Source organism: Stigmatopora nigra, chromosome 18, assembly GCF_051989575.1.
Source record: "Stigmatopora nigra isolate UIUO_SnigA chromosome 18, RoL_Snig_1.1, whole genome shotgun sequence".
In the NCBI taxonomy this organism is placed as follows: domain Eukaryota; kingdom Metazoa; phylum Chordata; class Actinopteri; order Syngnathiformes; family Syngnathidae; genus Stigmatopora; species Stigmatopora nigra.
In genome coordinates this window covers 9,019,403-9,037,441 of record NC_135525.1, presented here as the reverse complement: position 1 = coordinate 9,037,441, position 18,039 = coordinate 9,019,403, and the positions used below count along the sequence as shown (strand labels likewise).

The 18,039-nt window shown below is 41.6% G+C and overlaps 1 protein-coding gene across 4 annotated transcripts in view; it reads left to right on the top strand.

The window, feature by feature from the left end:
- The window catches only part of tanc2b (tetratricopeptide repeat, ankyrin repeat and coiled-coil containing 2b), a 60,572-nt gene that overhangs the window by 15,046 nt on the left and 27,487 nt on the right, over positions 1-18,039 (top strand). For 3 of the 4 annotated variants that reach the window (XM_077738203.1, XM_077738202.1, XM_077738204.1), the window contains exons 2-5: positions 68-175; positions 5,797-5,868; positions 7,035-7,232; positions 16,488-16,592. In XM_077738203.1, the coding sequence (XP_077594329.1) occupies positions 109-175; positions 5,797-5,868; positions 7,035-7,232; positions 16,488-16,592 (442 nt within the window). In that variant the 5' untranslated portion in view covers positions 68-108. The remainder of the gene's footprint in view (positions 1-67; positions 176-5,796; positions 5,869-7,034; positions 7,233-16,487; positions 16,593-18,039) is intronic. The other variant, XM_077738205.1, reaches the window with a different exon arrangement.

Below are 18,039 nucleotides of genomic sequence, written 5' to 3'. Positions count from 1 at the left end.
TCCATATTAAATCAATGCAATGGTGCATAACCAAACCAACATAATTATTTCCTTTCCTCCTCAACAGATTGTGGTGCGGTGTGCTCCAACACAACCGGTCATCCCGCCATGTTCCGGAACAGCTTGAAGATGCTGCTGACGGGGGGCAAGGCCAACCGCAAGAGTCGAAGCAGCGGTAAGTCCAAAAAACAGATTCCCACTGTACTGATGTCGTTTTTTTTTGACGAGAATCGGTCGACAGGTTTTGCTTTTGCTCGCTTTCCGGTCGTCATGGGAACGTGGGCACATGTACTAGCGAGTCTAGAGTTTGTGGACAGGACAATTAGTGCTGGTGGCTTGATTGGAAAGTGTGAAAAAATAAGGTTGAAGGTCGACTTGCACTTGCATGGCTAATTAGTGTGAGCAAGTGACAGCAAAAAGAAAAAAATCTTCGCTTGTTGCTTAGTCGGGAAAGAACAAATGGCGTTTTTACTTGACTCATAGATAGACAACAATAATAATAATGATAATAATAAACAATCGGCTGCTTTGTGGCTAGTAGGCAAGTTTGTAACTGTTGAAAGATGACGTGGAAACAAAAATGGTATTGTTCGGTTAACTGGATCTCGGAAAGTAATGTTGCTCAATATGAACACATGATTTCCCAGTACTCCCTGTTACCGATGACGCCATTTTAATGGTGCAACACTGTTATCGGTATTTGTACTGACGGGAACGTGAGCCGTTTCTAGCATTTCTGCACATGAGGACCATGAGTAGATGGCCACAGTCCTTGCCGATACACACGATGGGAGCCTCTGGATCCAATCCAGCCAGTGACAGATTGGTGCCTGCTGATCCACAGACGTTCCGCTTCCTTCCTGGGCCTCCCCACTAAGGAAAAAGCTCCATGAATGGAGGAAACGTGGCCCAATGGCCAGGATTGAATGAGTCCAATATCATTGATATCCAGTACAGGTCTCAAAAGGTTGACATTGTCCAAAAATTAAGGACAAGACTGACCAAAATTGTTGCCTACTTTCCACTACTCTCGTCTTCTCTGCGCAGCAGCAATCCTATTTTACCAGAAGCATGTGGGCTGCATGCCGCGTGGGTACAAAAGGAGAAGATGAAGATGCAATGCCCATCCGTCTCCTCCTCCTCCTCCTCCTCCTCCTCCGCGTTCGGATCACAACGTCACAAAATGTTAGCACGACCTGCCGTTTTACTTCAAAATATTCCGTTTTTGACAATAACAGAAGACCAATACAATAACAAACATACAAATATATAGTCAGTAGAAACAACAACCGAAAAGTATACAATAAATAGCCAAGTTAGGTATATACATGCGATTTTATGGATGGGTATGAGTGACTGGAAATGTGGCGCTGTTGATGAACCAGTGAAGGAATTCTGCTGCTGGCGGAAGAAGCGGAGGACGACGGCGAAAGGGGGGGAGGCGGGTGCGAGCTTGTTTCCGCCCGCGTGTGTTTGTGCGTGTGAGCTCAAGCGCGACTCGTTGAGTGGATGCGTCCTGACACCTGGCGCTCCCTTCGCCCGCCGCTCACATTCTCTCCTCTCCGGGCTTGTCTGGTCCGTCCTACTGCTCCTCCTCTTCCTCCTCCTCCTACTCCTCCTCTTCTTCATCTTTTGTCCTCTCTCTCTCGCTCGTTTCCATCCGGTACTCCGCCTCGGTCCCCTTTGCCCGACGTCCGATCCTTTTGTGTCGGGATCGGTATGGCGCAGGATTTTTACGGCTCGGGGCAACCTGGCGCTTGGCTGACCAAGGTGAGATGCGGAGATCTGTTTGAATGGGTGAAAGGGTGAAGGGGTGAATGAATGGGTGAGGCAAAGCAAGGATGGAGAAGGCAGGCGCTCATCTGTTGATCATTTGGCAGGATTTATTGGCAGCTGAGATCTGGTCGTGCATCTCTTGGCGCCTCGTGTTTGGCGTCTTTATCTCAAAGTGGCTTTGAAGTGATCTTGTTTTGTTTAGGACCGTTGTTTGATTCCACTGTGTGTGTGTCTGTATTAACTTGACTGGAGAGCCACACCTTATTACTAATGGACAAATTATAGTCTCTTTTTTATTGTCTTTATAGAGCATATTTTGGTAGTTATTACTTTTTGTTCTCTAGGGACAGTATTTACAGCTATAATGACAAGATATGATTTAGTTTGTGCAATTTAAATTAAAAATATATCCTTTTAGTTCTAATATGGTTATTTTTCCAATAAGGAAACTCAGCTGGAAGTATGTAAACTGTGTAGAAGTGACATTTTGTAAGTCTTGAAGCTAAATTGAAATGATAATAATTTTAGTTATTGTTTTAAATTTTCTGTAAATTTAGTGGATGAAAATATACCAAAACCTTTTTTGAAAGTAATTGCTGTCTGGACTCAGGTCAGTCATGTTGACTATTATATGTTATTTAATTACATCTTTTGGTCTAAAGGCAATATTTGTTTTTGGATTCCTAGTTTACATTTTGGTGCAATACAGTTTTTGACCCCAAAATCTTTGCACCCTTCTTTTTAACAAATAAGAAAAGTAATCCTACATCATTTTTGTTTAGAATTGAACACCTTAAAGCCTTCTTGTCTTGCTTTTATACCCAAAAACTTTAATTAAATAGAGGACTTCCACTCAGACAAACTTGTATTACTACCATACGCAGTAAACATCTTCAATCCAATGACGTGATCGGAAAGAGGACGTCCCTATACACAATGTTAATTGCTAAGACAAATGCCAAGAATATAGGTGGCAACTCTTCGCACTGTTCTTTTCCTCCCGCCTACTCTGACATTTGCGGAAAGAACAAAAGGAGGAGCAGAAGATCAAGTTAATGAGTCTCGGCCACATCCTCCAGTCTCTCTTTAGCCCTCCTAAACTCCGAGTCGGCCTTCTCGTTACGTTTGCGTCTTCATTCATCTTCCTCCTCCTCCTCCTCCTACTCTTCCTCCTCCTCCATCGCCACTCTCATCCCAGCCGACTCCTTCCCATTCGCCTTATTTGTCAGGTTCCACTCTCGCCCACGTCGCCATCCTCTTATGCTCGCCGTCATCAGCGCACGCCGCTCGCAATCCACCGCGTCTCCAGAGCTTCATTTGGCAGAGTGTGGTTGGCGCTTGATGCCTACGTACCATTTTTCATTTTGATTAGAAAGCCTGGGGGGAAAGTGAAAAAAAAAAAAAAAAAAAAACGTCATTTAGTTGTCGGAAAAAGATATCCAGGTGATCGGAAATGAGCTTCTGACTGAATTTAGATCCGATTTAATTAGTTTGACGTCGTTTTAAAGTCAACTAAAAATAGCTCATTTCATCACATGATAACCACAACTTAAATTTGTTTATTTATCAACCAAACTTTTACAAATATCGCCAAATCCCGTAATTCAGGTGACTCGGACTCAAAGCCAAATTTTGGACCCAAATTTCAAATACTGGAGCGTTAGAGTTGTGAGGCAGCCACTATAACCACTTAACCAATGCGCTGCTCCATAAACAGTCTTCACCATTGCAGCAAAAAAATGAGAGCAAAGTGACCAAAAGCATCCGTCTTGATGTTTTATTATTATTATTCTTTTTTTTTCTTCTTTTTCCTGGCGCTTGCATTTCCTTGCTCGAGTCTATTTTTGCCGCGTGTGATGTAACAACACAGTGATGTACTGGAAGCCTCGCCAGCTTCTTCTATTCATTTTCAAAATTATTATTATTTTCTTTTCAAAACCAAGACCACCCACTTGCGACACAGCTTCCTGTGCCAGTGTAGGAGTCGATTTTTTAAATTTTTTTTTAACATATATCTGACAGTGCCAACACGATCCATCAATACACTTTAATACTGCCAAGTAGCCAATCAAAAAAATGGTGATGTTGACTTTTGCTGTTCCTTCATTTAACATTTTAGATGCACTTTAAGGTACTGTATTTGTTGACAATGTTAAAAAATACTAGATAAAAAATATGAGCTAAAGTATCCACATAATATGGAAATACTTAACAGTATTTTAGAAAAATCTTAATATTTGTTAATGTAGTAAATTACTATTTTATTGGATAAAAACATTTCAGTCCATAATACCGCATAGTTAGATGAAAAATGCACATATAAAAAATGAAATGCAATCCATATGTAATATTTGCTACAAAATAACTTTTAAAATGATTAAAACTACTACAATGAAGAATTCACCTAAAAATACTTGCATTTACTAAAAATATTGTCAACAAACAACCAGAAAGAAAATCGCATAACAAATGAAACAATATTTTGTATTATTAGACTAAAAAAAAACATATTTTTCAATCAAAACAACAATTGTATTACAAATAAAATGTCAGACATTTTTCCGTGGGGTAATAAAACAGTTTAATTAGGTCGCCTGTCCTTGCCACTTGTCCCATAATAACTCTTTGTCCCACTATCAAATGTTTCCAAGCCATTCCGTCACCTTGAAGAAAAGCCGTCCGACTATAGTGAGTGTGCCGTCACGTCGGAGGCGGACAGAAGCCAGATTGTCCCGCTCTGACTTGACTTGTGTTCCTCTGGAGTAGCCGCCACATGTTTTGTCTTGTGTCCTCGCCTGGCATGAAGACACGTCTCTGTCCTGGCACAGTCAGGGGTCCTCCTCCTCCTTTTCCTCCCCACCCGCCGGCCGAAATAGGCCACTTGTCTGCCTGCCACAACATCCTATTGTGATTAGGAAACAAGAGAGAGATCTGTGCCGAAGAATGGACGTATTCTCCACCCCCCAATGAATATACACTAAAGACCCTGATCCTCCAGTCTGAGGCCATTTGGACAAAAGAAGAAAAGACGAAACATGGCAAAAGCCTGTTGGCTTTACTTGTGCCTTTTGACCAATCGACATCATGAAAAACTAGGCTTGGTTTAAGGTCAAAAGGTCATATGAAATAGTAAACAAACCAAAAATGATTGTGGTTATGTAATTCAAAATGAAATTGGCACTCAAATTCAGCTGTTTTTTAAGGTTTTATCGTCCAAACAGTAGTTGTAGTGATGACATCACAACCAGAATTGATGATCATTTCTAGTTTTTGAGACAGAACCTCACCCCCAACCGTAATGCGAGAATAGAACTCCAATGACTGGCATGCTAACAAAATCTGCAACTCATTCTGGTTGTGACATCATATGTTTTGAAATTTCTTGTGGGCGTGGCCAAGACTTAAACTGCAGTATTTCACAGCCCCTTTAAGTTTGGCATGAACACATTACCATTTCAACCTAAAAAAAACCCCACCAAATGTTCATTATTCCGTTTTTTTCCCTGAAATTAACTTGCAATGGCGATGTTTTTGTATCCCCGTACATTGATGTCAATCTACTGCCAGCTCAGTTCCCACGCTTACCCCCCACCCCACCCCACACCTCAGGCTATTTGTATCTGATGATCGACCGGCTTGATCTTTCCACCAGTGAGGCCAAATGCTGTTCTAGAGACTGATTCTCTCCTACGCTCTATTTCATTTAAATTTAGCATAGGGTGTCAAACGTGCGTCCCTGGGCCGTCATTGATCCATCGCATGTGAATCCGACCGGGGAGTCAGTCGCCTGCCATTCCTCCGGTCTTGACGGGTTTTACGCCATGGCGAGCGGTAGAAGGAGGCGAAAGTGGAGCTCCACAATCGGGGGGAAGGGCGTGGAGGGTCTTTGCGTGGGCAGCCTGCTCGGGATCTTGAGGTCCCACGCGTGGATGGTCGGCGAGGGTCCTCGAGTGGTTTCCGCGGCATGTCAGGAACGCCACGCTCAATCGCCGTCATATTCATTTTGCTCGTTCTTCCCAGATGGCGGGAGCGAGGACCTCGGAGACCCCCGCTCGGCCGGTCTAGACCCTCAGTTGGGCTACTTTGGACAAGGTAAGCACATTTTGCAAGTGGATAAAAGTATTGCACTGATGTTTTGACAGAATTGATGGTGACTATTAGCAAGTATCCCCAAGTGGTTACAATACATGTTGTTAAAAACTGAGAACTTTAATCTTTTAAATTCTACTGTAACCCACCAAGTAATGTCAAAGAAAATGATTTTTACAGCCGGAATGATTCTCCAGAAAACATATTTTCCCCCATTTTATTTTTTAATATTAATCACATAACAACAATATTGTAGTCATTAGTACGAGCCAATCAAGATAAAAATGTGTATTTAGCACGGAAAAAAAAAGACGGAAACATTTTGTGTAATTACCTTGCCCCCCCACCCCCATCAACCCTAACTCACTCCGTCACTCCCTCCCTCCCCTGTTTGGAACACTTTGACCAGTGTGGGCGTTTGTTTGTTTGGGGTCATGCAGCGGCCTAAACATGTCATTATCACATTATATCACACTAAAATCCTTTTTTTTTACCCCCTTTACTTGCATAACCAGACTTCTACTAATAACGACATTAGAAGTGGCGTCCTAGAATCTCAAAGCTTTTGTCAAATATGCCCTACTTGAGCATTGAATTTCTATTGACATTTTTTTGAAGGATAACGTTGGTCTATAGTTGCATCATGTTTATAATCATGTTTGTTAAGCTTGCATGCTTGTTCTGTGGAAAGTGAAACACGGATGTGTACAGTGTGCGTACGTGCCCTCGCTATGGGGTCACGTTTGCGGAGTCGATGTGGATTTTGTTTAAAAAAAAACAACTTAAAAATAATTGGAGCCATTATTAATGACTGAGTGACCTTATTACTCTTATTAACATTGTTTTATATATTTTTTTAGATCATGAAAACAATTAAAGAGACCAAGTTTTACAACATTTCTGCATGTATATTGACACCAGTGAGAAAACTACTATTGAGAAAATGAATATAGCTTAAACCTTAACATTGGGTGATTATTTATGCAAAATTCTTTGTTCAAGTGTAATATCTTTGCAACTTTTGGTGCCGCTCTATTTAAATTGGATGGAAAGAAGACATTTGGATGTACTTTTTTTTACTCACCTTAATACTTTTAATCAGTATCTGCAGTTTTTTTTTTTTATTCAAAAATATCCTTATCTAAAACATGGCCTTTATCGTTCTACAGGTGGCAGCTTAGACGGCGACTGCGCCTTCGAGGCGGACTACTTCTCCGCCTTTCCGCCGCCACCTCCGCCACTCTCCATGGCCGAGGGCGTCCAACACATCCGCATCATGGAGGGCGTGTCTCGCTCGTTGCCCTCCTCGCCGCTGCTCGGCCATCAGGCGCTCGGCGTTCGACTGCAGGCCGTCAAGAAGCTTACAGGTAAGCTTTTTAATTCCCTCACTTTTAAACGGAGATGCTGTTTGTGGGCTTGCTATGGAGTTGCTTTCGTAGTTGGGGTTTTCGTAGGCAGCCACTAGGGCGCACCACATCCTGGAAGCTTTTATGGAAATATGATTCATGCTGATACATTCTCACTTTGATTTTTAGCCATCCTGTTATTCTGCCTATTCAAAATATACATTGGTTAATCTCTGAATTAAGTTACCCTTAGTTTATTTTAATGATCTTAATTCTTAGTTAGTCTATCATAAATCCCCTTAGTTTATTTGAATGGTCTTAATTCTTATTCTACCATAAAATCAATCTAATATTGAAATTGGCCACTTTTTTTGTATAAATTCTCCAATCACTTTGGCAGCCATTTTTTATGGCTCCTTTTCTTTCATCAGACAAATTAGCCTGTAAGAATGTATTTATTTCTTTTATATTTGGGATTGTTATATCATTTTCCTAGCTGGAAAAAAAATTTAATGCTAAAAATGTCTGTATTATTTATATTGCTTTAATACTGTAGTTCTACTTCAGAATACTTCAAGAATACTACAAATCTTGTAAAACAAGTAGTCATAGGTTGTTACTCTATATTTTTTATGGTTAATCATTCAAACTGTAGGTCACATTGATCAGTCCATAATAGGAGTGTTGTCAGGGTAGTTTTCTTTTCTTTTTTTGGTTTATAGTTATATTTATCCCATCCTAGATGGCGAGATCATTGTTGTTGGTCCCTTAGCAGATGAAACCTTATTTTTGGGCTCTTTGATCAAAAAAGTGAGAAGTGTGGATGTGCGTGCCACTTTTGTCAAGTTGTCAAATTACAGGCGGATCGTCACTTTGGTCACAGCAGTGTTTCAGCACGTTTTATTTGCTCTGAAAAGTTGTATTTGATGTCATCTGAACACCATGACTTAAAAAAAATAGTGGAAAAAACTGGGAGGCTTCAACAGAATTTTCACAAATATTTTTTAAATAGATTTTAGAAAGTGTGCTTTTTTGGGCACCTGCTTCGTAGGAATTCAACGTCAACGTAAACGTGGCGTTGCTTGGTGTCCTTCATTCTTCGTCATCACAGCAAACACATTTGATTCCGCCACTCCAGGCTTTGTCACCCTTTAATTAAAGCGACTCAGCGGCGCGTCCCTCTCAGTGTGATCGCGCCAAATGTTTGCGTACACGAGTATTGCTCTGACGTCAAAGGCCGCAGTTCAGCCTCCCTCTCGCTCCCTCCCTCCCTCTCCGTTATTCCGCTCACGTCGCTTGGACTTTAGGACTGTTATGAACCAGAGGAATATTGAGTACAAGTTGGAAAATCATTGAAAAGAGTAAAGGGATTGTTTGTGATGATGTATTGCAGGCTGGGTTTTTTAGATGTGAATTGAGCATAGGAATTTTTGGGCCTTATTACTGATATGTTTATCTTTTTTGTGGCTGCTACTGTGTGACATGATATGTTCTCAGCAGCTTTGCACCGATTCCCCCCACGTTGGTTATTTTTAGTCTGTAACAATGGCTCATTATCAGAGCGACGCTGTATGTAATCATGGATGTCTTTCTGCTTTTTTTGTGTGTATGTATACATCTTTTGGATTGTTTTGATTATTTAGAAACTATTTGGAAGGGAAACTATTGAAGGAAGATAGTCCTATGTTGTCATTTTGCTAGTTTGCTGTCCTTTACCATTTCGTTCAGTAGTCCGTTGAGACAAAATCAAAGCTCCGCCTTCTACTCGAGTGCCGCATTCGGACCGGTTGCGTATTTTGCGTATTTGCATATTTTTCCAAAGTCCTAACAATATAATGTTGTTGTTTATTTATACTTTTCGCTAAATGGAAGATGTTTTGATAACGTATCAACACAAAACTCCTTTTTTTGCGTAAAACTAAGAGTTTGAAGTAATATTGCGTAAAAAGAAGTAAAATGATGAGGTTAATGGGTTTTCTAAACAAAGTCATAACAATATAGTATTGTTGCTTATTTATACATTTTGCTAAACATAAGATATTTTCATGACATATCAACATATAATTCCTTTCTCGTTTGAAGTAATATTGCAAAAAAAGTTGTAAAATGATGAAGTTAAATGCAATATTTTTTGTTGTTTATGGTAAGCGAGTGACAAAACAAAGCTGGTTTGAATGCAACTTTATTGATAGGGCTTGTCAATCACAATGAATAAAAAAAAATAAGATCTTATCATGCATTTTGGTTAAAAGTAGAGTTTTAAAAATATTTTTGATCTAAGCCAAAGGGTCCTTTTCACCCTCCCATGACCAAACAGGCCAAAATCACACTTTGAGATACCAGACAGATAAACAGACCGTAATAAAACGTCAAGGATTTTATTATTTTTGTACAAAGTAGGCGAAACCTTTGATGCTTCACCACGCTGCAATAAATCCAGACAACGTGGGTCGGGATAGTTCAGATTTTATCATACCGTATTCTGGGATTAACGTATTTTGTAATGGCTCTTTTATGAGAAGGGATAGTGTGGGTTATTTCAAATTGGCAGCCCGCTGATGACTAAAAAGCGTCAAAGCCGTTTTCAACTACAAATGTTTCTATTATTACTCCGGAATACTCGCTGGCTAACATTGGCAAACTCCTGACATTTATGAGTCTTGTCGTTCAGTGTCAAAAGTCTCTCAGGGGAAATAAGCCAAGAAGATGATTAATATAGAAGAAAAGTCTCGCTTTTGGCACCAAATCTCAGTCCGAGAAAGAAACAGAGCTGCAATTTCAAGGGTAAAACAAGGACACTCACACCAAAGCGTCCATTTAACCTCTCCCTGCGTCTTTTCATTAAAACACCCCAACAAAATCTCCCCCTTTGTGAACCCGCGTCTCCGTCAGCTGCAAATCTCGCCTTTTAATAACCGCGCTCTCCTCCCGCCCTCGTGTTTTTTTTCCCTTTTTTTTTGATTATGCTCTCTCCATTCCCACCCTTTTTTTCCCTCCCCCTCCTTTTTTGCTCGCCGGTTGCCATGACAACAGCAGCACTGCGCCATTCATCCATCGGCAGGACCCGGGCTCGCTCATAACCACGCCGAACGTCGGCCAGCAGACGCAACGCTCGCTTCTTTCTTTATTTTTTACGGGAGAGGTGAAGGTTACCTAGTAAAACTGGGGTGTCACCTCTACGGTACCCTCCCACTAGCTAAACCGCCCCCCCCCCCCTGTACCCGTCCCCCTCCGTCCCCACGGAAGCGCAACCGCCTTCTTCCTCTCACTCCTCCCCTCGCCGCCGCCGTATCACTTACTCGAGTGCAGCATCGGCTCCCAAAAACCAGAGGAGATCCCACTCCCGCCCCACCCCTTCCAGAGATAGGAGGACCCCCCCCCCCCCCCCCCCCCCGCGCTAGAATTGTCTCCGAAAGGACGTACGCCTGGACGGGGAATGCGGGATCGCTCCTAATGAGAATGGTGAGCAAACGCCGCGCCCTCATCGTCTGTCAGGTGATGCCGGTTTGACGCCTTGTCGGTGGGTCGCGTCGTCGGAACGGAAGAAAGCGGTGGGATTAAGTGGGGGGTGTTTTGGTGAGTTTGGGTAGTCAGCGTGGGTGAGCGTTATATTGTCTTTTGAGTGCATGTTTTTGTGTCTAAGTATGAAACCTGGTTGGCTAATGATGCACTGTGGCGTTGATATCTTAAAGTTATCAGGTGTTTTTTTGGGTGGGTGTCGGGTGATGTGGATGCCCACAAGAGGCTCCACCCACTACCGTTTCCCCATCGGAGTCGCTGTTGAGCAATTGGGACAAAATGTCGTGATAACAGTTGTTGAACAGAACCATCTTCGACTGTTGTTTGGGACCGAATCCCGATTAGGTGATGACCAGTGTAGACAGGTGTTGCAGTCCTATGTTGTTGTTGAGTAGTTATTTAAGTGTTTATTGAAGTATTTATTTTTTGTCCTTGTTCTGTCATTTTGGGTGAAAATCACAACTAACTGAATTGTCCTACAGGCAAAACAGCTTTTGTAGCCAAGATGAAACTTTGATAATATAATCATGAATAATTTAGAGGAGCTATATTGCAGACAGTGAGTATAAAGTTATGACTATGACTTCTAATTATGAAGACTTTCTTGGAATATCCCGTTGTCAGAATTCGACAAATAGCGTAACTGATCTGTTAACATCAGTTCATAAAAAAAACACTTTTTTAGTCTTTTGAGAAACTGTAATCCCTAATTTCTAACCTTTTTTTCCTATGATTCTTTAGAGATCTACTTAAATTTAACCAGATACAATTGCATGTAAATACCAGCAGGAAAACCATATTAAAAGCTTCCCGAATTCCAAGCCAAATAGCCCTCTTAACGAAACAAGAAACATTAAGAAGACAACGGTAGCAAATAATCTAGGAATAGGCGAATTATATTACATGTGGCGATTAGGCTTGGCAGTCGGCTAGCATCTGTTTGCACTATACTAAAGTCTAATTGGACACAGTCGCATGTAAAAGCCAACAGGAAGACACTTAGAGCTGCCGTTGAGTGCTTGCCAAAGTAAAACAGATCCCCCAAGCCGTTTCAGGAACACAAAATTCCGGTAAAGCAACAGCATCAATAATGAAGTCTTTATTCTTGAAGATCATGCATGAAAATTCTCAACCTGGCTGCAGTTATTTCAAAAATAATAATAATGTAGTCTGCCTGCAGCTTAAAGGACAAAAGCCACCTTTTGTAGACCTCATTTGTCTCAGTCTTTTACAGTTGTTTTTTTAATAAGTGCTCTTCAGTTGTAAAAAAAAAAGCCTTTGTCTACACTCTGTTCGAATGTAGTTATTTCTCGTTACCTTGGTGTTTAGCAGTCCCCGCAGTGTGCTATTAATAACCTTGAGAGAGGTCTGCTTACAAAACAGAGGAGTGTGTTACGTACGCCATTAAGAGCGCTTGTGTGTGCACTCGTCCGAGCGTGTCCGTGGCTTTCAGCACTGCGCAATGACACCAGTGCCGGCATTAGCATTCAACGCGCCCTCCGTCTGCCGACGGCAACATTTCGAGCCCGCGTCCGTCTGGTGGTCGGCGCCGCCATCGCCCGCTAAAGCCCATCGCCGTGGCTTTAGGGCGTTTGCCTCCTCCTAATCGGTTCTGCTTTGGCTCGCTTGTCTTCTGGAGATCTTTTCCAGTGACAAGAAGGGTGCGGTTCCAAGGTTTCGGCAGGCCCGAAGGGGATAGACGCCACCCGTGTGGCGCCAGGCTTTGAGAGGCGTTCGTGTTATTTGCGGTTCTTGCCTTACTCGGTGAAAGGAATTGACTTTTTTTGTAGGGAGGGATGATGTATGTTGCTGAATTCTGCGAAGTCATGGGAATTTAGAACCGGAGAAACTAGGCTGCCCTTCGATCTTATTTGCGTTTAGTTGGGTGATTGAACTCTAGCATTCGAAGCCCTGAGCATTCAGCCGTGGAGTATTTTTTCTTGTTGTGAGTCAAAGTGTGTTTCACAGATTCGCAGCAATTGTTAAGATACCTTACATGGCTTAAAACAGCGAGACCGCAGACCTAGAAGAAGTGAATACATTAAACCGCAATTCAACCCTCAAATTGGACCATAATAATAATAATAATCGGACATTGGCATCATCATTGACTCAACAACAAGCCTAATTGTCATCATACCCAGATAACTGCCTATGACGAAATTGGTAGTGCTTCCATAAGGTGGGTTTTCTCGGCAAAAGACCCAAATAAGTGATAATTTCAGACTCGTAATTTGGAATTCTGCCATGATGGATACATCACATCACTTTTTACATCTCAATGTCAGTCAGTAGGAGGCAGATCACCGCCCAATGTCTTTTCATTTTACCTCACCCCCAAGTTATTACACAGAAGGGATCGTGTGTCGTGCTACCGCAAATTTAGAGTCCTGATGGATGTGGGAAAAAACTGTCCTTAAGCCTAAATGAAAAAGCCTATAAATGTAATGACAAAAATACAAAATTGACTCTTTGGCATGGCCTCTGCTATTCAAATTGAAAATTCTTATGTTTGATTCTTACAGCTCAAGTCCGTTATAACCAAGTCAGGTGATTTTTGGACGGCCCAGACAGTCGTATTGCTTTAAAACAGCAAAACACACATTGAAGTAACCCTTTGACGGCAACTCCTCATTCCTCCTGATCTCTTTGCTCATTTGCCAGTGAAGCATTTCTATCATTAGACACCACGCTGGCCTGGTAATAATGCTACTTTTCTTGATAATGAGCCTTCTTAGCAAATATGCACCGCCCCTCCACCTTTTTAAAATTCTGCATGAGCTTCACCTTGCTCAGATAATCCTCCCGAGGCGGTGATGATTGATTCACACATACACACCATTCGTGCATCCTTGCATACACTTGCCTTAAAATAGGAGGGAGAGGCAGTCTGGCTAATGGACTTTCACTTGATGCAGCAACATCTGCTCGCCATTGTTGTTTTGTGCCGTCTTAGTCTCGGTGTCAGTGCAATATGTTGTCTCATAGATGATTATCTTAGTAGAGTGTGTGTAAATGATGTAAAAATATGTTTTTTAGGGTGAAATCCAGCCCAAAATGTATGCACCAGCAACTTTAAGTTTGGGTCCAAAACCAAAGAGAATAGTTGGAATGACAATTTTAATTGAAGTGCAGAAATGAAGAAACTATATTTTCTTTAACTTGAATACATCAGTTTTTTTTGCATAGTGTGCCAATAGTTGTAACTTTTTAAAAATGAAATTAATATGAAAACACTTTGGGTCAAGTGGCATTGCAAAAAATGTAATCCCCAAGAAACGATATGAAATAACGGTTGGTTTTCGTTTGGTTAAATAGATTTAATGAGGGTTTCACGTACTTAGTCTAAAATGTGAGGCCTGTTGGTTGACATAGAGTTACTGAGGTGACATTTTTCACATCATGTGACCATGGCTTCCCTCCTGTGAAACTGGACGCTTTTGGCACTTGTTGTTTGCTGTTGCTGTGGTGACCTGAACGGCCTGCTAGTTTGGTATTAAGATCCAACATGCTATACTGTATGCCTGTGTGTGTGTATATGTGTGTTTGTGTGTGTGTCTTTGTCTTGGCGGGGGTTGAGTGGCGGTACAGTCTGTATCCCGTCGCGATGGTAACCTTTTCCCTCCTCCACTTTGCAATGCGCTTGCGTCTTTTGCTATTAGATGACTTGGCTTGTTTTGAAATGTGTGATAAATTAGAAAATAATTGACAATTATTCATCTGTTGCCATATTTTGTATTTGACATAGTCTTTAAAAATTGTCTATCATTTTCCTGCAAGGGTTTTTTTAGGGTTATGCATAGTTGGCGTCCATTTTTGGCATGGTAAACAGAAGATGGATATTATATCGCAAAGAAATACATATTGCATGGCATCATGTTATTTCTTAGTACTCCCTGATAGTGATGGCGCCATTTTGGTTCTGTATTTCTACCGATACTGATATTAGTATTGGTGTTGTTGTAAGAATAATGTGAATTCAGGGCAAATTTGTCAATAATTTATTAATTTGTAATCTGTACCTTGCATATTCAGAAAGATTAATGGAGTATATCCCAACTGAAAGGCAAACCAGACCCTAGATTGGTCGCCAATCAACTATAGGCTGCATAGAGAGACAGATAACCATTCGCATTCACAATCATAGCAAATAAAGTTTAAAAAAAACAAACAGAAACAAGAGAGCTAAACCAAAACTCCTTAAAAAAGCTAAATTATGTGCTTATATGAATCCTGCCTTGAATAATCTGCTTCAGCGCCTTTCTTATTCAATGATTAAATAATACCAGCATTTATCTGATGATGAGTTCATTGTATATGATTGGAAATGGAACATTACGTCAGAATATTGTGGAGGGATTTCATTTAAACTGTTTTTATCCACTTTAAGGCCCATGAAGTAGGGGTTGAGTCGAAAAAAAATTCACTAATAATGTAGTCTTAGTGTGGGTGTTGTTATTCATAAGCTCATCATATGAGTGGATTGGCATCGCCGCCATCCATCAACACTGTCACGCTCACAACACAACGCCAGCGCAGACGGCGGATTTAAGTCAACGCCGCCGAGAGGATTTACGACGGGGTGGGGAAGAGATCGGCGTGCCTTCGACCTTTTGCGCACAGGTGACAATCTGGGAGAGAAACAAACAAATCTGCTAATCTCTCATTCACCACGCTTGGCGCTGATGGCGCGGCCACGCGCGATACGGGTCGCCGTGGGCTCTTTGCCGCCGCATCTGCAAGCCGAGGGGGAGCTTATCGGGATAAGTCCAAATCGAAGTGGATTGAGGCAAAGCTGTTTTGTGACCGCTTCCTGGTCGTCTTCCACGACAGCCTCTGTACACCAAAAAAAAAAAACATCAAAGGCGTCATCCGTTTTCTGGCGTCACTTTCTGTTCTGATTTGGCGAAGGTTTATCATGACAGGATTGAAGAAAAGATCTTTTAAAAAGGGAATTAAAAGATCAACAGTGTAGATGATTTCAACCTGACAAATATGCACTTATTTAAAAATAGATGAATTTACTTGTTTTTAGGGTCAAATCTTGGAAATAAGAACTTTTTTTGCGACCCAAAACAAGCTTGGTGCAATGCAATTTCCCTTGACAAAGTTTGTCAAACTAAATGAGTACAAAAACATGTTCTATATCCTAAAATTGGGGTGTTCACTTGCATCAAACTTGAGATTCCCAGCCATTTTGATATGCTTGTTTTTTGTCCCTTGAGAAAACAAGCAGTTTTAGCCCAGCTGTGCAGTTGTTGGTTTTTTTTTTTTTTTTGCGTCTGTCCCTACTTTGGCGATAAAATGCCTTAAATGAACGAGCTGACGGCAAATTGCGCACGGCTTGTTTGCCACCCATTTCCAGCGACTCATCTCGCGTCTGCTTGCACAAAAGTCCGTCTTTGTGCGCTCAGTCAAAGCCAGACATTTGGAGTAAACAAGCCCGTGAACACATTCGGAAGGCAGATGGCTGACAGGCCTGACGCACACTCGCAAAAAAGTCATCTTTCCGACTCCATTTTGCCCACTTTTCCAAAACCCATCACCTTTTTCAATTAATGTTATATGTTTAATACCAATATTAAAAAAAACGAACCTATTGATATTTGCCTTGATGCCAATATCAAAGTATTGCTTTCTGTCTTCCCCTTGTCTCACCCGCCATCCCCCCTAATCAATGTCTATTTGTGTGTCTTTGTACGTGTGCATTGTCTGCCTTTTTGTGTGTGTGTGTGTTTGTGTGTCTGCCCCCCTTAGCCCCCCTGCGGAAAGCAAAGTTTGTGGAGAGCCCTCGCGTTCCGCAATCGGAGCTCGGCTCCCCCGACCCGGCCGGGAATTCCCACCTGGACAGATTGTGCCCAGGTAAGTCCCTCCCCCATTTTTCCCCGCAAGTCAGCTTTCTCCTATCGCAAAAATGGTCGCCAGTCGGCATAAAGATTGTTAAAGAGAGGTCCGTCCGGCCTAATCCTAGTCAGCGGTCGGTCTGTAATCCGCACTCTAGTCTTGGTTGGAACGTCGTAGCCGATCCCAATCGACCCCCCGTTGTCTCGCTGGCTCGGATAAAGCAGGTCACTCAAGCTGCGCCCCTGTTTTTGCGCGGAGGCGTAGACTAGGGAAGATCTGGAGGCGTCGTCGGCTCTGTTTAGACATAAAATGGTGGATTTGTCCATTTGTCAGACTCTCCTGTGGAGCTTGTGCCCGTTGGGAACTGCAAGTAGGTGATTTTCCACTGCTGCTTTGTCGGACTGTAATTCGGACTCCTGGTGGTAATCGTTTCCCACTGTAATTATCGGTGCTGATGTATTTGGAGTCTTTGGGAGTTGGGTTGTAGTAGCTTGGCACTTTGGTGTGCTGTTAATATTTTTGTCATATTTTCCTTATATTTGTTGGCCAACACATTTTCTTCTAGATTTTATTTTAACATACCTGTTTAGTGTCTTCTTATGTGTCTGTTTTGTGTTATGTGTCATATTTTATGTTCATTTTTGTTTATTTTGTGCATTTTTGTCTTTATATTCTGGAATTTCCCCTATAGCATTTTTAAGATTTATTTTTAATACTTGTTTTTTGAAACATACTACCTTTTTAGTTCTGTGTTTTTCAGAAATAGTTCTACTTTGGTTTTGTTTAAAATTGTAGCAACATTTTCCTACATTTTTTTTTAGGATTTGTTCTAAATGGCAGGTAAAAAATCGCATTAGTTTGTTTTCATGCATTTTCGATATAGTTTTTTAGTATCTTACCTGATATAGTTTTCTTTTCTTTACTCAATTCATCAATTTTTTTTTAGCGCCGACTCTCATTCAAATTGGAATATAATCAAACATCCTTGACTCATTTCTTTAAACTCCATAGATCATATCATATGAATAATGTGATCCTTTTGTGAATCTAACTCTAACCGTTAACGTCATTGCTTCTGAAGGATTGTCATTTTCTTAAATATATCATTTATCCAGTCCCCAAATTGAGTGATATCAATCGAGGCGAGGCGAGTATGCCTGAGCTCTTTCTGCAAATATGACGCTTTGGGAAAGGTAATCAACGGCGCCACTGAGCCGATACAAAAAAAAATACGACTCACTCCGAACTGGACGGCGGCTCGGCGGCTTTGTCGCGGGTTGAGGATGGCTTTTATTTGGCGGACAGATGGACACCTTAGCTCTTAACCGCCATCCCTTGGCACTTGTCACGGCAAGGTGTCGACTTAAACACCTGCTGGCTCGCCGTGCTTTTTTATCTGGCGACTTAAAAGACGCTCGGTGGAGTCGTTTTGCTCAGAGACGTGACTCAGAGCTTTTTCCGGCAC